General features: G+C 34.0%; 1 protein-coding gene across 4 annotated transcripts in view; it reads left to right on the top strand.

Moving 5' to 3' along the window:
• Positions 1 to 21319, top strand: part of LRBA (LPS responsive beige-like anchor protein) — a 623871-nt gene that overhangs the window by 222133 nt on the left and 380419 nt on the right. For all 4 annotated transcript variants that reach the window (XM_072975847.1, XM_072975846.1, XM_072975849.1 and 1 more), the window contains one exon: positions 13217 to 13325. In XM_072975847.1, coding sequence (XP_072831948.1) covers positions 13217 to 13325 — 109 coding nt within the window. The remainder of the gene's footprint in view (positions 1 to 13216; positions 13326 to 21319) is intronic.

Raw genomic sequence — 21319 nt, forward strand, 5'->3', positions numbered from 1 at the left:
GATTGCCTTTTCACTTTGTCGATACATGAAAATTTTAAATTTTGATGTCATTCAATTACTTTTTTTCTTTTGTGTTTTCTTGATGTCATATCCAAGAAATCATTTCCAAATCAGAGGTTATGAAGCTTTTCCCCTATGTTTTCTTCTAAGAGTTTTATAGTTGTAGTATTACATTTAAATCTTTAATCCATTTGAGTCAGTTTTTGTACATCATATAAGGTAAAGGGCCCATCCTTCTTTTGCATGTGGATATCCAGTTTTCTGTATATCATGACTTATGTTTTTAAAAGAATGAACGGTGATAGGATCAGGGTATGGGACAAGAATGGAAGCAGATACATCAATGAAGATACCACTGAAATTTTTTAAGCAAGAGGTGAAGGTAGCTTAGACTGATGTGGTAGCAATGATGACGGAGATAGACAGATACGTGATATAAGAGTTAAAGCAGTAGAACGTGGTGTCATGAATTGGATTTGTAGGTGAGGGAAAGATAAACCAAGAATTAATCTTCGGGCTTATTTAGGGGGCCCCAAGTGCTATTTATTGAAGTATGAAAAGATGAGGTAGGGATAGGAGAAGAGATTTTTATTGACAGTGGGTAGGTAGAATCAAGAGTTCTGTTTTGGAAATAGTAAATTTGAAATGCCCATTGGGTAGCCAAATTAGGATTTCACTTGGATTGTATGAGGTGGAAATACAGGGAAGCAAGTTTAGGGTTAGAGATAATAGGAATCAGCAGCATGCAGGTGAGATTTAAAGGTCATAGGACATGTGAAAATTAATTTAGATAGAGGAAACAATTTAAAACTGTGCTCTGGGACACTACAAAATTTAGAGATATTACAAGAAGGAAGCAGTAGGAAGACAATGAAGAAGCAACTGCTAAGTAGGAGGAAACCCAGGAATGTGCTGTATCTTGTTGAAAAAGAAAAGAGAAGAAAATGTTTTAAGAACCTTAAGGTATCAAATACATCTTTGTATTCCTCACATAGAGTAGCAGAGAATTGCCTGACATAAGTGAGTGTTCAAAGAGTTTATTTTCCTTATAAGCACTGCTAGTTACCTAGCAATGATCAGGCACTGTTCTGTGCTCTGGGGGATATAAGGAAAATTTATTAAAGGTTAGTGCAATCTGGAATGGAAGTTAGATTTCTAAATACATCACTGAGATGGTGTCATACAGAATGATACAATATAATAAGGACTGCAAAAGAAGCATATGTATCTTTTGTTAGTTTTGTGGTGGGAAAACGGATGTAGAATCAAAAAAGATTTTATGTAGTTGACTTCTGAGTTGTGCTTTGAGGGATTAATAAGATAGTGATGTCATTCCTGGCCAAGAGAGTAGTAGGAACAGATGCAAAGAGGTGTACAAGTACAGGGTGTAATGTTTGAGAAAGCAGTCTTAAAAGTATAAAGGAGTAGCAAAATTTCTGGAGATGATGGAAAGATAGTTAATACTTTTTGAAAGTGTACAGTGATAATCAGATTTTCATTTGAGGAAAATAACCCTGGTGAAGCATTGGCTGGAATAATGAGACTAATGGGGAAAGTTTTATTAGAGACTGTTGTAATGTTTGAAATCATGATGTTGAATGCCTGAGGCAGTGGAAAATGTTACAGAGAGAACCAGCTTTTGGAGTTAGTGCAGAGGTAGGATGGACAGTACTCGGTCTGTTGAATGTGAAGTGTGACAAAGAAGGGAAGAGTCAAATATGACTGATGTTTCTAGCTTCAGTAGCTAGGTAAATAGTGATATTTAATAAATTATGTTACATATCATCCTCATAAATCTTCTGTACGATTATGGTGCGCTATAAGTAAGATAGTTTGTTTAGTATCACTTCTTTACACTTGAGAATATAAATGCTTATATACAGAGATACATAATTACTAAATATACACACAAACACCACAGATAACCATATATGTTTCTGTAAGTTTAGAAAAATGCAAGGGCAGGAACACAAACTGTTAATAGTGATGTGGCTTATTCTTAAAAACAGACAGGAAAAGGGTTTGGGGACTTTCCATTGTTACTTTATTATCAAAGTGTTGCATAATGTCTTTTTGGTAAAATGTATATTACTTTTATGCAAAAGCACCCCTCTCCCAAATCAAGATGGTATTATCTGTCTATCTATCTAGATGTCTATGCATAGTGTCATCTTGAAATATAAATGGCAAGAAGGGGTGTTTTGGTTCTTTTTAAAGTATAACACACATTTTTTTTTCCTATTAATAACTTCATTCATACTGTTGTCCACAGTGACCTTTCCTCTTGTTGCTTTTGCCCTTTAAGGCTCATCTTAATTCTCTAGCTGTCTCTTTGTGCTTTTTTTCATCTTGAGGAGCTCATAGTGATCTTTGCTTCTACAGAATTATGATAGCACATGTATTCTTCTGTTCTAATTTCACTTGTATTGGTACTACTCAGTTACCACAAACGTTGCTGCTTCAAACAACATACATTTATTATTTTACAGTTTCTTTGTATCAGGCATCTGGGCACAGCTCAACTGGATTCTCTGCTTAGGGTTTTACAAGTCAGCAATAAAGGTGTTGGCTATGTTCTTCTGGGGAGGTTGGAGTCCACTTCTAAGCTCACATTGTTGTTGGCAGAATTTAGTTCCTTTCACTTGGGACTGAGGTCCCCATTTTCTTGTTGGCTGCACTAGGATCTGATCTCAGCTCCTAGAGGCTGTCTGAACCTCTTGTTGCATGGCCCTATCACAGCATGGCAGCTTACTTTTTCAAGGCTGGCAGGAGAATCTCTTAAGTCTGCTATGATATGTAACATATTATAGTAGTGTCTCTCCCATAACCTTTGCTGTATAAAGTAACCTAATTAAGGACTGTCTACCTCATCATCTTCACCATATTCTGTTTCCTAGAACCAAGTTAAACTCAGTGGAATGGGATCATATAAGACCTTGACTCATTTGAGATCACCATAGAGTATGTCCACCATAGCATTTATATTAGAATTTAAAGCTGGAAAGGACCTCAAAGTATTCTTTCTCCCCAACTGAAATGTAAGGAAAGCTCATCTCCAGTACTTAGCGTAGTCTTTATAGCATAGTAAGTTAGGAGGGTATAGCTCAGTAGTAGAGCACGTGCTTAGCATGCATGAGATCCTGGGTACAATCCCCAGTACCTCCACTAAAAATAAATAAATAAATATAGCATAATAGGTATTGAATAGATATTTGACAGTGATTCAAAATGCAGAGGGGATTGTTGACAGAAATGTTAATGGATCAGAGTAAGTACTCAGAAGACTTACTCAGCTGTTATGTGTGTAAAATGGTTAGCACTTGATTTTTAGGACATTGGCTGTGAAATTGAGAGCATAAGTGAAATCTGGAAATTTTACAGAGGAAATATTGACAGTATTTGCCGAGTGATTAGGGGCCTGGAGGAGGAAGGCGATAGCACAGAGGGAGGGACTACAATAACTTTGAGGTTGCTTGTTTGGGGACTCGGAGGGTGGTGTGCCATTGACTAATCAATTCAATTAATATTTCAGGGCTGTGAGGCAATATATTGATGTTAAACTCACGATGTGGTTTTTGGTCTCTGGAGAGAAACTAAGAAACACAAACCAGTATTTCACATCTATGCTCATGAAACCCGTTGCTTTCTCTATTTGTAGAGTCATAGGAAGTTATTCATTAGCAGGTTTTAAAATTGCACTGGGGATTGTTTTTATCTATATTGCCTGTATCTGTATTGTTTAATAGCGTTAAAAAATAACTTAATGGTGTTATCCCAGAATCATAGCTAGGACATTGCATTAACTTCTAAAGTGGCTGGGAGACAGTTTGAGGGTAATGGAGAGGGTCTGATAGATCTGGAATCAAATTATAAATAGTGCATGTGAACTTAATAGAAATATGGAAAAAAGTGATAGAAGAGCAGAAAGCCTTTTTATTTTCTTAAGGGATTTTCCATTTTCTTTTAATTATTGCTTGTTGTACAACTTAAAAGAATAGAGAAATATAAGGAGGACATATAGCCTGACTTTGTAGAGAAGTGAGTGGCACACTTTTTTTAAAAGGCCAGATAGTAAATATTTTAGACTTTGTGGGCCATGTAGTCTCTGTCACTACCACTCAACTTAATGTAGTATTGTGATGTGATGACAGCCATGGACATTCGTTGAACAGATAGGCATGGCATGGCTTTGTGCTAATAAAACTTTGTTAACAAAAATAATTGGCAGGCTGTATTTAGCTGCCATGCCATAGTTCTAGTAATTCTGACCTTGTTCTGGATAATTTGCAATTTGGTATATTTTCTTTCATATTTTTCCCCAAACTTATATTGTACATAATGTTCTTCAAAAACTCTTTGCCACTCAATAATATATTGTGGAAAAATTTTGTTGTTAATCCAGAGGAATCTCTCTCATTATATTATTTTATATTTTGGTTCTTTCAGTTTTTCACTTTTATAATGTGTTATAGTGAACTTGTTTGTACACACACATATGTTTCTGCTGCCCTTGTGAGAATATGTTCATATGGCAAGTTACTAGGAGTGTAATGATTGTTTTGTATCAAAATCTATACATATTTAACATATTTTTGATAGAGATGGTGCTACAAAGAGAATCAGGTACCCCATGGAATGTCCGCAGACATGCCATTGTTGATGACTGTTGGGTTTAACTTCTGTAGTTGGGCAGAATCTCATTGCAGTCTAGCCACTCCTGCTATTTACATTCAAAACATAATCCTAGCTCTGCATATCCTGTCTTTCCAATTCTTTTTAAAGAAGGGAGTTTTAGAAGACCTATACATAGCAAACATACCCAGAAGCCTCCTATTTATATAAATGAATCATTCTTTTGGTATTTATGGTAGGTGAATAGTGTTGTGGAAGCATTCAGCAGAATGGGTCAATTGTTTATAAATTCAGAGTATGTTATTGCAAGGTTTAGAACTGTATGATCATTACTAACATTCCACATGAATCTTTTTATGGAGAGGTCTTTAGTAGCACCAAAGTTAATCATCTCTTAAACTCTTGACTTCTATTACCATAAATTAGTTAGAAGTTTTTTTTTTTACAAGATGATTAATACAGTATATATTCTTTAGTGTGCAATTGCTCAACACTGTTCGTGAAAATAATTTTGTTATACATAACATTCGTTATTTCTTTTAAATCTATGAATATTCCACCGTTTAAAAATTTATTTTATTTTACATAGGCATTTGGGTATTTGTGAGTGTTTGGCTACTATAAATAAAATAGCTACATTCTTTTAAATATGTTTTGTGTTTATGAGAGTCGCTGTTGCTTCATATCCTTGGCAAATTTTGATAATATCGGTTTTTTAAATATAGTGATTCTGTTTTCCACAGTGGCTGCACCAAACTGCATTCCCAGGAGCAGTGTAGGAGGGTTCCCTTTTCTCCACAGCCTCTCCAGCGTTTGTCATTTGTGGACTTTTGAATGATGGCCAATGTGACTGGTGTGAGGTGATACCTCATTGTAGTTTTGATTTTCATTTCTCTGATAATTAGTGATATTGAGCATTTTTTCATGTGCCTGTTGATCATTTGTATTTCTTCCTTGCAGAATTGCTTGTTTAGGTCTTCTGCCCATTTTTGGATTGGGTTGTTTGTTTTTTTCTTATAAAGTCGTATGAGCTGCTTATATATTCTGGAGATCAAGCCTTTGTCGGTTTCATCATTTGCAAAAATTTTCCCCCATTCCGTAGGTTGTCATTTTGTTTTACTTATAGTTTCCTTTGCTGTGCAGAAGCTTGTAAGTTTAATTAGGTCCCATTTGTTTATTCTTGCTTTTTTTTCCTATTGCTTGGGTAGACTTCCCTAGTAGAGCATATTTGAGATGTATGTCAGATAATGTTTTGCCTGTATTTTCTTCTAGGAGGTTTATTGTATCTTGTCTTATGTTTAAGTCTTTGATCCATTTTGAGTTTATTTTTGTGCATGATGTAAGGGAGTTTTCTAGCTTCATTGATTTACACGCTGCTGTCCAGTTTTCCCAACACCATTTGCTGGAGAGATTGTCTTTATTCCATTGTATATTCTTGCCTCCTTCATTGAAGATTAGTTGACCAAAAGTTTGTGGGTTCATTTCTGGGCTCTCTTTTCTGTTCAGAGACTCCTCTGAAGACTAGGAATAGACTTATCATATGACCCAGGAATCCCACTCCTGGTGATATATCCAGAAGGAATCCTACTTCAAAAAAAACACCTCCACCCCAATGTTCATAGCAGCACTATTTACAATAGCCAAGACATGGAAACAGCCTAAATGTCGATCAACAGATGACTGGATAAAGAAGGTGTGGTATATTTATACAATGGAATACTATTTGGCCATAAAAACCGACAACATAATGCCATTTGCAGCAACATGGATGTCCCTGGAGAATATCATTCTAAGTGAAGTAAGCCAGAAAGAGAAAGAAAAATATCATATGAGATTGCTCATATGTGGAATCTTAAAAATAAAAAAAAAGAACATAAATACAAAGCAGAAACAGACTCATAGACATAGAATACGAATTTGTGGTTGCCAAGGGTGTGGGGGGTGGGAAGGGACAGACTGTGATTTCAGAATTTGTAGATACTGACAGGCTTATGCAGAATAGATAAACAAGATTATACTGTATAGCACAGGGAAATATATACAAGATCTTGTGGTAGCTCACAGAAAAAAAAAGTGACAATGAATATATGTATGTTCAAGTATAAATGAAAAATTGTGCTCTACGCTGGAATTTGACACAACATTGTAAAATGATTACAACTCAATAAAAAATGTTAAAAAAAATAGCGATTCTGGTGGGTCTTAGTATATTTTATGGTGTTAGTTTGTATCTCCCTGATGATTAGTAATCCTGAACACCTTTTCATGAACTTATTCACCAACTGGAAATCTTTTGTAAACTACTTACTCATGTACTTTGGTGGTTTTTGTTTATTGTGATTATTGCTTTTTCTTTATTTGTAAGAGTTTCTTATACATTTCAGATATAAGTTTCTTATTGAGTATAAATATTTCAAATATATTCTCCCTTTCTTAAGTTTATCTTTTAATTCTCTTTACCTTTTTTTTTTTAATGGAGGTAATAGGGATTGAACCTAAGACTTCTTGCATGCTAAGCATGCACTCTGCCACTGAGCTGTTACCCTTCCCCTGTCTTTTAATTCTGTTAATGTTGGTTTTCATAAGTATAAGTCTTGAATTTTAAAGGTCTAGTTTATCAGTCTTTATGGTATGTGTACTGTATGTTTTGTACAAGAAATCTTTTATTTCATCCTGTCACAAAGATACTCATATAATCTTCTAGGAGTGTTTAGGTCTTGTCTGTGATCCATTTGGAATTGATTTGTTGGTATTGTTTAAGATAGAAGTCAGGTCTAATTTTATCCATATGAACATCAGTTGATTGATCTAGGACTAGTTATTGAAAAAAAAATCCCATCCTCCTCTTATAATTATGGAAGTGCTTTTGCCATAAATATGGTGAATGGATAAATGAATAAATTTGTATGTGTGTGTATACACACACACACACGCACACACACATAGTATAACTCCTATTATGGTTATGATTATGATTGTTATTATCTCTCCTCTTTTCCGTTTTTCAAGAGTGTCTCAGGTATTCTTGTTCTTTACATATTCATATAACTTTTATAGTCAACTTGCCAAATTGCACAGAGACACTTGGTAAAATTTCTTTTTTTTTTTTTTTAATTTATTGATGGCTTTTTTGTTTTGTTTTTGTTGGGGGAGGTGATTAGGTTTGTTTGTTTGTTTATCTGTTTATTTACTTACTACTTTAAAGGGAGGTACTGGATATTGAACCCAGGACAAAGTGCATGCTAAGTAGGCACTTTACCCCTGAGCTGTACCTTCCCCCAAACATTTGCTAAGATTTTGATTGAGATTCATTATCTTTATAAATCACTTAGTGGAGAACTGATATCTTTACAGTATTGAGTTTTTTCACTTACATAAATATAGCATGGTCCTTTCATTTCTTTAAGTCTTCCTTAACTTCTCTCAGCATTCATTTTGTTTACATGTAGAATTCTAGCACATTTTAATTAGTTATTCCTACATATTTTGATGTTTTTAAAAATACTTTTCAAAATATTACTTATAAATTATTTTCAGTTTGTTGGTAACTGTTAAAGTCTAGTTGATTTTTGTGTATTTACCTTCAATCTAGTGACCTTGCTAATTCAATTGTTAATTTTAATTGTTTACGTATTCTTTTGGATTCTATTAGTTTTTTTAAAAAATCAAGTTTTAACTTTATCTTCTGAAGCGTATTTTTCTTTTGTATTTAATTAGTTTCTGCTCTTATTTCTATTATTTTACTTTCAGTGCTTTTCGATTTCTGTGATCCTCTTCTCATTTCTTTAGTTGAACACCTAGGTAATTTATTTTTGGAGTTTCTTCTTTAATGCATTTATTCAGTATATAAATTTCCCTTCATGCATTGATTTAGTTAAATCCCATATGTTTTGACATGTTGCTTTCATTAGGTTTTAGCTCAAAACATTTTCTAAATTCCATTGTCATGTGTTTGTTTTTAATGCATGGACTATTTAGAAGAGAACTTCTTAATTTTCAAACACAAGTGAGGGAAAGTGGTATTAGTTATTTATTGCTGTTTTAACAAGAGTATCACAATTTAGCCTTATAACAACACACATTTATTATCTCACAATTTCTGTTTGGTCAGTATTCTGGGCGTGGCCTCACTGGGCCCTCTGCTTCAGGGTCTCTTGCAAGGTGTTTGTGGGGCTTTGTAGTTTGACTAGTGGAGTATCAGCTTCCAAGTTTACCTGGTTGTTTTTGAGGTCTAGAGGCTGCACTCAGCACCTTGCCACATGGGCCCCTCCTTAGGGCAGCTCATAAGATGGTATCTTTCTTCTGATGAGCCATCAAGGGAGGGAGTCAGTAGAGAGTCTGCTAGCAAGATGGAAGTTAGAATCTTTTTGAATGTAATAATTTATTGCTTAGAGGCATGCCATAGCTCCTCTCCACAATCTCAGGGAGAGGATTACATAAGGCTGTGCATTCCAGAAGGTTGAGAAAATTGGGCACCATTTTATTATGACTGTACATCTTGTCCTTTTTTGTGTGTGTATGTTCCATATTTACCTGAAATTAATGTTTATTCCTTAGTTGGAGGACATAGTGTTATATATGTGTCAATTGGATCAGGTTTGTGATCACATTGCTGAAATTTCCTGTAGCTTTGTATCTTCTATTATTGGTTGTAAGCCATATTGTTAGGAATATACAAATACAGAATCTCAAAATTCTGAATTTTTATCTCTCTGGTTCATTTATATTAGAATTTGAAATGTTTGTCTCTTTATCTCCAATTTTGCTTCTTAAAGCTAACTTTTTATTATATTAATAAAGGTTCATTAGTTGTCTTTGACATTTTTTGTTCATCTTTTCTGAAAAATTACTTTCAACTTTTGTGCAGCCTTATGTTGAAATTGTCACTTATAAGCAGCACATACTTAAAAAAAATCTAATTGACAATAATTATATTATCCTCTTCACTTTTCATTGTATTTCATAATGCAACATGAATGTTAGTATTGTTAATATCTTATATGAATTGGTTCTTTCACCAATTCTTGGACAATAGAACACTAATTCCTTTTTTTTTTCTTGCCTTGAGTGCTGTTATTATTTGTTTTGTGATTACAATATTTGTGGATTTTAGAATTCATTATTATAATAGTTGTAAACATTCACTGTTCTTTTAGATTTGCCCACGTAGTTAAGGTTTCTGTTGCTTTGTGTTTTACTTTCTTATCTTGCATCAATCTGATATTACTTTCTCTCTGTCTGAAGAATTGTCTATAATCTGGTTGTCTAAGGACAAATTCTCTTTTGTTGGTCATTAAATGTCCTTATTTTGCTTTGGCCTGATGAAAAACTTTTTCTCTACCTACTTAGGTTCTTCTATTGAAGGTCTGTGAATCAAAGTGATAAAAGACAAATTGTCACAAGAAAAGATAGATTTTTAAAAATTCAAATGGATGTTCAAGAGAGTTCACATAAAAATGTGACTCAAGGAAATGATTAGAATTTGAGGCTTTATATCAGCATCTTAATAGGGTAGAGGGAAGGGAGAAGGGCCCTTATCGGAAAACAAATGACTTTTAGGAAAGATAAATGGACCTTTAGGAGAATAGATGGGAGATAAGATAGTATTGTGACGATGTCCCTTTAGGCAGTTTCTTATCCTAGTGCTGACTTCTAGTCTGCAGGTTATAGGAGTCAGCCTTTTCTCCTTGTGAAACTTCAGTAGAGAGGACCTGGAGATTGTCATTCTAAATGAAGTAAACCAGAAGGAGAAAGAAAAATACCATATGATACCACTTATATGTGGAATCTAAAAAAAAAAGACAAATGAACTTATTTACAAAACAAATAGACTCAGAGACATAGAAAACAAACTTATGGTTACCAGGAGGAGAAAGGGGGTGGGAAGGGATAAATTGGGAGTTTGAGATTTGCAGATACTGACTACTAAATATAAAATAGATAAACAAGAAGTTTACGGTGTATAGCACAGAGAACTATATTCAGTATCTTATAAAAAAGAAAATGAGAAGGAATATATGTATGACTGAAACATGATACTGTGCACCAGAAATTGATGTAACCTTGTAAACTGATTACATACTTCAATTTAAAAAACAAGTGGATTTATGACAGTTGAATTCTTTTGGGTTAGTCTCCTTTTAGGGAGATAAGAGGAGTTCAGCAAAAGATTTTTCACACTGATATATTCTAGATACTTTCACTTTCTTTATTGAAAGATAATTTTGGGGTATAATCTTAGCTGCTGTTTTTGTTTAGTACTTTGAAGAAGTAGTTCCATTCTTATCTGGCTTCTATCAGTCTTATCAGTCTTATTCTTACTTTAAGGCAAGAAGGTGTCCTTACCTCTTCTACTTTCTCCCTCCCACTGGCTGCTATTAAAATTTTTTCCCTGTGACAGTTTTACTCTGGTATAACTAGGTGTAGTCTCGTCTTCCCTCCCCTCCCCTCCCCTCCCCTCCCCTCCCCTTTCCTTTTTCCTTCCTTCCTTCCTTCCTTCCTTCCTTCCTTCCTTCTTGGAGTTTGTACTACTTCAGCATATGGCTCAGTGTTTTTTCCTCCAATTTTCAAAAAGTGTTGGTCGTTCTCTTTTCAGATATTGTTCTGTCTTAATTACTTGCCTACTTTCTTTCTTTACTCCAAATATACTCATATTAGGTCTTTTTACCATGTCCTGTATGTCTTAGTTATTTTGTCAGTTTTCATAATTTTTCTTTATCAAGCTTCTGTTTAGTTGTCATTGACCCCTCTTTCAGTTAAGTAGTCCTTCTTCACCTGAGTTTAATAAGCTGGTAAATCTATTCTTAATTTCATGTTTGTTTTGTTCAGTAGTTCTACAGTTTCCATTCTGTACTGAAATTCTTTTTGTAGAATTTATTGTTCTCAACAGTAACCTCATTTATTTCAATATTTGGATATGAAATGTTAGTATTTTGATTTTTCTGTGTGTTGGCTTCTATATGGTTTTCATTCACTTGGTGTTGGCTCTTGTTTTTACTTGTTCATTGATGATTGAATGTTTGAAATTGTATTTACAATTGCAGGAAATTATATTTTAAAGTCTCTAGATGGTAATATCTTCTTCTAGAGAGGATTTCCTTTTGATTTTTGATTAGCAGTTAGATTGGGTGCTGATTATGTTAATTTAAGACTGAATGGTTCAAATTTGGAACTGTTAAAATCTTTCTGAGAGTTGGCCCTATTTCCAGTTCGTCTACTCCTACTAATGCAGGAAAAATGGATGTGGGGTGTATGAAGGGCTGTGTCCCAGGTCTCCTTTGAGTCCCTGGGATGTGCCTCGCCAAGTGTAGGTCCTTGGCATTGTGCTGGAAAGAATTCAAGAGCGAGCCACCGTTGAGTAAAGGTAGATTTATTTACAGTGTAAGGCAAGAGAAAGGCAAAGGAAGAGGTGTGGAGGTTGGGTGCTCCGGTTAAAGTTAAAATAGGTACACACTCCATGGACAGAGTGTGGGCCATCTCTGAAGAGGAGGGAATGAAAAAGGGTGGCCATGAGGCGTGGTGTTGCCAGTTTTTATGAGCTCAGTAGCTCCACACCTACAAGTGGGAGGACTATTCCAGTTACCCTGAGGAAGGGGCTGGGATTCCCAGGAATTTGGCCACCACCCACTCTAACCTTCTATAGTTAGCCTTGGAACTGTCAGGGCACCTGTTGGGCATGTTATTTATCATGCTAATGTTACAATGAGCATATGAAGCTCAAGGTTGCTGAAAGTCAAATCTCCTACCATCTTAATCCTCAAGGCCTACTGGGAGTTGAATCTTCTGCCATCTTGGTGTTAATTGCTGTCATTTCTTGAACGGCTGTGCCCTGCCCCCTTCCCTCCTGTCTCACTACCATGTAAGCCCATTTATGTCTTCTGAGAACCTGAGATTTTATTTTACCATGGCTCTCCTGCATTGTTATTTCTGTTTCTTTTTTTTTTCCCCCTTCCTCACACTGTGACATTCTGAAAATTTTGTTTAGCTTTTTGGCTGCCAGTTAATCTAAGTACAAATCACCATAATGTTATGTGAAGGTCTGTTTTAGTGTTTTCTGTTTCCTGGGGTATGCTTGGGTCTCTTCTGTAAGCCTGGGTAATCTACTAGGATCTCTTCACCTTGACAGTTTATAAACTTCAATTTTTGTCTCTCTAGTTCTTTAAGATTGATAATATCTCCATTTAATGTTTCTATTCCTACCTGTGAGTAGTAAATGCTTCAGTGGGAAAAGTCATGCTCAAACATCTTCTCTAGGATCTTGGTACCTTAAATCTTGACTATCCTGGAAACTCTCTAATCCCTTAAAAAAGTTGAAAACACCAATTTTTTCTAGCATTTTTAGTTGCTTTTGTTGGTTAGTTTGATAAAAGCCTATCAGCTGTTCCCAGAAGGATAACTATTTGCTGTTATATTCTGCAATTATTTGGTGTGAAATAATGGTCCTTCATTGGGCATGACATCAGAAAAGGAGAGCAAAGATTCTTTCCTCCCCCGAAATAAGAAAATACACCACCTTTGAGCAATGAATAATCATATGTGTTGTGGGTATACATACATTTATTTGACAATATTCATCTCTTTATAGGTTGCTTAGCCAAACAATGAAGGATCATCTGGTAAGAGTAGCAAATGAAGCTGAATTTATCCTGAGCAGGCAGCGAGCAGAGGATATTCACAGACATGCGGAATTTGAGGTAGGTTAAACATATGAATGGTTGGAGGAAGTTACCATTTTTTAGTGGTAAGCATGGGAAACTGTAGGTAAAATGGCAGCATGGTCTAAGTAATGTGTATTATCAAAAAAATTAAAAATTATTTTGTAAAGTAATCATGGGGGATTCTGGGAAGATAGTACAAGTCTGTAGCCTTGGCTCTGATAGTTTTCTCATAATTTAGTGAAGAACATTTGCTGTCTCTAGGTAAGACAGAGCTACTTATCTGGAAATGAAAACCCCTTTGGTAGAGATAAGAGCTTCTAGGTTTCTAGAGAGAAGCTGAACAGAGTTGTGAAGTTTCTTTTCCCTTGAAGTTTGGAAACATGTAATATTTGTAGCTGAGGGAGTGAGGGAGCATACAGCTTTCTTCTTGGATCCGCACAGTGGGACCAAGTGACAGACTCATCCTGGGACTAGGTCTTGTCTCAGCAGTTGCACGTGAACATGTGTAACTAATGTGATTTCATAGGATAAATTAATGGTGTTGTATCTATATAAGTTGTAAAGGTCACATGTATGGTGAATTAGAAACTTTGACAGGAACATTTGCTAAGAATGGGAAAAAATTAAAAAGCACCATCTGGGTTCTTTATAACATATGGAGAGCTGAGCGTTCAACTACTGCTGTTTTGGGTTTTTTTTTTGTTACATTCGAAAGGATGAAAACCTCCCCAAGTACATTTTATACAACCATCAAGATGACATGAAAAAGATACTGGAGAAATAAAACCATACAAGACTAACTTCACTTAAGAATATTGGACAAAATTCTAACTAAAATTCTAACCAACATAATCCAATAATATAATTAAAGAATTATACAATTGACTCTTGACAGACACAAGTTTAAACTGTGTGGGTCTGCTTATCTACTGATAGTTTTCGGTAGTAAATACTACAGTACTGCAGTCCGCAGTCGGGTGAAACTGCAGATGTGGAAGAATCTTGGATATGAAGGGCTGACTATAAATTATATGTGAATCAACCCACGTGTTGTTAAAGGGTCAGCTGTATAGTGTGATCATTTAGAATTGATTCATGGACTCCAAAGATGGTTTAATATTAAGATATCCTTTTACAGAATAAATTATATCAATAAATTAAAAATGGGAAAAGTCATGTGAAGCTATCAATCAATAAATGTAGGAAAAAAGCATATAATAAATTTTAGCATCCAGCCCTAATGAAAGTCTGGAGAAAAAGGAGGAAAAAATATGCAATGGAGAAAAGATAGTCACTTTGACAAGTGGTGGTGTTAAAGCTGGACAGTCACCTATAAATCAGTGAAGTTAGAGTACTCCCTCACACCATACACAAAAATAAACTCAAAATGGCTTAAAGACTTAAGCATAAGACAAGACATTCTAAACCCCTGGGAGAGAATATAGACAAAACATTCTCTGATATAAACTTTTCCTATCAGTATTCTGCTAGGGCACTCTACTAAGGCAACAGAAATAAAAACAAAAACAAACAAATGGGACCTAATTAAACTTAACAAACTTTTGCAAAGCAGAGGAAAGTATATACAAAATGGAAAGACAACCTATGGAATGGGAGAAAATATTTTCAAATGATATGACTGACAAGGGCTTAATTTCCAGAATATACAAAGAGCTCATACAACTCAATAATAAAAATCAAACAGCCCAATCCAAAAATGCACAGAAGATCTGAACAAACATTTCTCTAGTGAAGACATACAAATGGCCAATAGGCACATAAAAAAATTAGCGATTTTTCAATATTGATAATGATCAGATAGATGCAAATCAGAACTACAGTAAGGTATCACCTCACACCAGTCAGAATGGCCATCATTAAGAAGTCCACAAATGATAAATGCTGGAGAGGGTGTGGAGAAAAGGGAACCCTCCTACACTGTTTGGGATGTAGTTTGGTGTAGTCATTATGGAAAACAGTATGGAGACTCTTTAAAAAACTTAATATAGACTTACTATATGATCCACTAATTCCACTCCTGGGCATATATCTGGAGGAAACTCTTAGTTATTTCTTAATTACTTTGCTTTCTTTGTTTCATAGCTATGAGTAATTAAATTTTTAATATTTTGTCACTGACGTTTGTAATTTGCCTGTAATTGTTTTTTCTTCATTTTGTCTATTTAGATCTTCAGCCTCTCTCTTTGTTTTTCACTTATTTTGACTTTTACATTTTTTTCTGGTTTTGAGTTGTATTTTTGTTGTGTTGTTAGAAAATAATCATGAGGAATTTCCTTTCATTTTTTGTTATATTCTTGCAAGGTTGTCTTTTGTATAGAATCTTCCAGTTTTATTTAAAAATTTTATCATTTGTCTTTTTTTTTATTCATTCATTATTGATGTATATTTACATAGCTACTGTTTGACTTAGACAGAATATCTTCGTGACTCCTTCCTTCCTCCTTACTGTCTATAAAGCTAATTTTTTCCCTCACTGAGCTACAGTTTGATTTTTAAAATTTGATTTTTGTCTAATATTGTTAGCCTATCATGAAAAGAGGGAGAGTGATCTTTGAGACAGGAGAGCAGGCTTTCTTAGAACACCTAAGTCTTGCTTTCTCTTAAAACATTATGTTAAGTATTTTCTACCAATTTTCTTGTTTATTTAGAACTGTTGACAGTTCTCATCAGGGAGAAATGTGCTTAGTCTTTGAATCATTAGCTGTCATTTCAGAAGGTAGTCTGGAGTCCGCTTCTGTCCTGGGTAGTCAGCCCTATTTTCCACTTCCTTGTTAACACCAGTTTTTGCACTGGAGGCTTTTCTAGAATTTTCAATTAGGAGAAGCAAGAGCTAACAATACCTGCTCGGTTTGTCTCTCTCCATGTATGTAGGCATTAAGGAAAATTCTCAGCATGCTGTCAGTTTACCCTCTTTGCTTTGGGCACATGGGAACATGGTTAAGAACTGAGCTTTACTGCACCCTTAGTTCTGTTTCCCATAGTTTATTTTCCCCGTGGCAACTAATTATTTAATGTTCAGCGCTTTATATTTCTTTTGTTGGCTATTTGTGTTAGCCTTTTTGTTTGAAAAAGTTTTCTTTGCTATTGTTTTAGAAGTTGAACGAAGAAAAAAATTTTTTAATTGCCATTTCAACCTACCATCCTAACCTGGAACCTATTTCTTTAGAGTCCTTTCTAATTGATTATGGAGAAGGTCCTTTGTAACTCCGGGTTGAGATTGTAGCTCATTCTACTTTTTTGAATTTTTAGCGGTGTTATATGGGTTCTTCTGTGTATGAATGAGAGAGAATGAGGAAGGGGAAAATGTGAAATTAAGAAGAGGAAGAATACTTCTAAAACACTGTGTAATGCAAGAGATTAAACTGATTTGATTCAGATGGGGTGTGTGTGTGTGTGTGTGTGTGTGCATATATATAAAATTTCCACTTTAGGTTGGGGGTAGTGGTGACAGTGTAGCTAATATTTCATGAGTCCTTAAGTTGTGTCAGAAACTGTTATGAGTGCTTTGTAAGTTTTAACTAATTTAATCCTTACAGTAAACCTCTGAGGTGGTACTGTTACTATCTCTGATTTTATAAATGAGAAAACAGATTAAAGAGGAAATAACCCAGAGTTACAGCTGGAATCCAGATAGAGTCAGTTTATCTCTTAATCACAAATCTCTGTATTTGGTTCACATTTTATTTGATTTCTATAGAAAGTGTGAATAGGATTTAATCGTGGCATACATAGCAGCTTTATTCTAAGCTATTTAATTTTATGCTATATCTACTATAGATTTTCATTTTAATCTTTATCATCTTGCTATGAGATTTATAATATTGTATAACATTCTAAAGCATGGTAATAAAATATCTAAATAAAAACAAGTATTTCCAAACAGATTTTATTGTTACTTAAATTTTTAGTAGAGAAAATATATTTGTTCAACTGTTTCACATGAGAGTCAATTTTAAGAGAGCAAACATTTTTAATATTTCCTAGTCTTTTATTTTCATAGAAAAAGAATTCCCTTTGTTAATATTACAAAACCCCAATCGACTAAAGCATGTTTATGTTTAATATATTTCTAACTATATTGCTCTTAAATCTTAAATAATACACTGCAAGATGAAGCATATTTTTTCCTAGACAGCTTATATTCTAAATGTTATCTATATTCAGCCTTGAATTCATGCTGTGCATTCTTTAATAATATATCTGAACTTTATCTACTGCTAGTTACTTCCTCCTGTAGAAAAGAGATGTTGTCATGTATTTAATATACCATTTGTGGTTGTAAAGTAGCTGACTTGTTTCATTTATTATCAGGGGATTGATGACACTGTAGATCTGAAATGCACATCTCTTTAGTTCATCGCATGATTATCACTGGAGTGGGATATCCTTGACATCTTCTGCTTTTGATTTATGTAGAGGTTCCTTGAATGTCATGACATCATTGATTAGGCGTACATCTTTATTTTTTAATCTTACAGCTGTAAACAGAATGTTTGTTAAAAAATTATGTTGTGCAAAACATTGGACCCTGTCTTGTAAATATAGTGTGTAGGTAGGGGTACACAATTCATGACTTATTGTTTAAAAAATTGTCCATCAAAGTTTAGTTTATTTAAACTAGTATGATATATCTATAAAACATATGATCAAGATTATCAGATAATAACTTCGTTTTCAGGACTCTATGTAAGTTAAAGTCCACTGGAGCAAGAATTTCTTCATGCCCTTTTGGCTGATGTTGCTTTGAATTTCACATATTACACAGTAAAATTCACTTCATATTAGCTTCAGTGGAACTGCAAACTTGGTGGCTAGTTAGCTTATTTAAAGTAATAAAAATAGTCTTTTTTATGAAAAGGGCCATGAAATACTTAATTTTTAATATAGCAATCTATATATTTTTCTTTTAGATGAAGGACTTATTTTTCACATAAGCAAACAAAATATTTCTCAATAAAATAGTGAACTTTTTTTTTTTTTTGGCCAGTTAAGTACTTTCACATTTTTTAAAATCAGTAAGCACTTCTATGGCACCACTTATTCATCAAGACTCTTAGCAAGTATAAAATAAATATTTATAATAACCCCCTTTGGGTAAATATTATTATCATTATCCTAGTTTTATGGATAAGAAAACTTGAAGCACAGAGAGGTTAAAAAACTTGCTATAAATTATACAGCTAATATATGATGAATTTAGGATTTGAATCCAAGTAGTCTGATACAAAGTTAGGACCACTGTGTTACGTGACCTCTCACATCATCTACTAAGTGATTTAATGCACATTTTCTCATTTCAGCATCATAACAGATCTGTGAAAGTATGCAGGATAGAATGAGAGAATGTGATTTTGCCTTTGTTACATAGCTAGTAAATTGATATTTTGAATCAGGACTCATGTCTCATAACAATTACCCAGTGTATTCTCTGTCCCCATATCCTCTGTTGGCCTTATGGTATCATTAAATGTTTTGCTGTTGAAATAATATATTATTCAACATATGTTTAACAGTTCTGAAGGAGTATGAGCATATTAACAAATATATTACTAGAGACCTAAACTACCAATTTTAGGGTTAATTTTGATGAATTATCTGATTTATCTCTTTAGTATTTGCATTTTTTTTATGATCGATGATCATTTGCTTTTTGTTATTCAAAATAAGTATTTATTTTCCTAATTGTAGTAAGATACATGTTTATTATAGGAAGTTTAGAAAATACTGAAAAATATGAATAAAAATCATTAATTGTCTAGCTTTAACTACTGTTTAACTCCATTGTTTTTCTTTTAATTTAAAGTTGAAATAATTGTAGACCTACAAGTAGTGAAAGTACTACAAAGGTCCCGTGTACCTTACTGTATTTTTAAAATACTCCTATGCTCATTTACTCATTCACTGAAAGTACCCACTTACCAAATTAGAATTATAAGGATGCTTTTTAAAAAGCTGACATTAAAATAATTTTTTCTGAGCAGTTTGCCATTCTTGAAATATTTTTAGAAACATCGATTTATAAAACTGTGATTTTCCTGAATATAAACATGTAATAATTAATTTTACGATTCTTTATTCTTAAATACTTAAATTCTGTATAATTTGCTCTTACAAAGAAAGTTATGAAGAATATCAGTGTTCATAAATCTTTATTTGCATTTTTGATTTTTTTAGGTGGGCTAAATTAATTTAAGTGAAAATCTGGGGTTGGAGTGAATTCCTTTGAGTATCTTAATACATATTGATAAATTTCTTTCCAAAATTCTTCATCTCATACATTTTCCCATTTCACTGCACATTGCCACATTTGAATAGTTTTCAGTTTGATAAATAAAAGTATATTGTCTATTGTTTTAAAGTCTACATTGTTTTTGTTACTAGTGAGTGAGAAGTTGAACACTGTTTCATTATGATGACTATTTTTATTAATATCTATTTGCTTTCGTTGCCCAAAATAAATATTTATGATTTTATTGCTGATTTATCAAATGGCTTTATATTTTGAATGTATTGACCTTTGTTTTATTTTGTTGCTGTATTTTTCCCCAGAATTTACTTTTTCTTCATGATATTTATAGCCATTTAAATATAATCGAATTTAAAGATTTTCCTTTACCTATCATTGCTTTCATTACTTTTACGCTTAGTAAGTGTTTTTTCTCATCTCAGGATTACTGAAGTATTCTGTATTTTCTTCTGATTTTCTATGGGTGTAGACTTTAATTTTAGTTTTATAAGTATTGGAGGTATTTTTCTTTGTATCGTATAGATAAGACTAATCTGATTTTCTCCAAAAGTATTAACCGGTTTCTCAAAATTACCTTTCTTTGGTTCGTGAGGCTTTCTTTATCATATATTACACTCTCATGTTTGTTAGGGCTCATGTCAAACAATTCTATTGTGTTTTAAAGTTTTGTTGTTGTTGTTGTTTGTTGTTTTGCTAACTGAACAGTTACTAATAATTAATGCATGGATATTGTCAACATTTAGAATGTTAACTGGAGAGGTGACACAGTTGTTCATTTATTTTTTTTTCTTTTACTAAAACATTTTTCTTTTAAAGCTATGGTTTAAAAAAATATGATACCTAAATTTTAGGGAGAAAAGGAGAGATTACATACCACAGTTCATTCACAAAGATAAAAAAATTTTTTGGATATTCCAAACCTGAATTATATATTTTATGTGTGTACCTGCCCCGTGCTCAGCTTTGTTTTCATCATAGGCACAGTAATTCTTTCAGTCTCCAGACTTTGAAAGTGATAGTCGCAACCAAAGAACAAATAGATAAATTGGACTTTACAGAAGTCTACAGTGTTTGGGGTTCAGAAGGCACTATGAAGAAGGGGAAAGGACAATCCACCGAATGGGAGAATTTATTGCCAATCTGATCTTTGATAAGAGTCTAGTATCTAGAATATAAGAAGAATATGAAGAATATCTAGAATATAATGAAGTTTTACAACTCAACACTAAAGAGAGATCTGCCTCCTTCTCCTCCTGCCTCCAGGCAACCAGGAAGCTGTAGTTGCCATGCTCCTTTCCTTTTCTCAGGATACTTTGTGCCTTTTGTTTCCAACCTGGGCCGAGCAGAATGACTCCCACGAAATGTGGTGGCAGGATGAAGGGCCATTGTACCATCAACAAGATAGAGATCGAAGAATACACGTTCACACTGTGGGCTTCAAGAGGCATGGCCTTTGGGCACTCAAAAGAGATTCGGAAATTTGCCATGAAGAAGATGGGAACTCCTGATGTGTGCATTGACACCAGGGTCAGCAGAGCTGTCTGGGCCAATGGAATGAGGAAGGTCTTACACCTTATTAGTGTGCTGTTGTCTAGAAGATGGAAAGAGGATGAAGAATCATCACATAAGCTGTATCCATTGGCTAACTAGGTACCTGTCACCACTTTAGAAAATCGAGAGATGTTGTAAATGAGAACTGACTGCTGATTGTCAAGTAGTTATAAAACTGCAGATATACCAATGAAGAGACAAATATCAGAAT

Source organism: Vicugna pacos, chromosome 2 (assembly GCF_048564905.1).
Source record: "Vicugna pacos chromosome 2, VicPac4, whole genome shotgun sequence".
Classification (NCBI taxonomy): Eukaryota; Metazoa; Chordata; class Mammalia; order Artiodactyla; family Camelidae; genus Vicugna; species Vicugna pacos.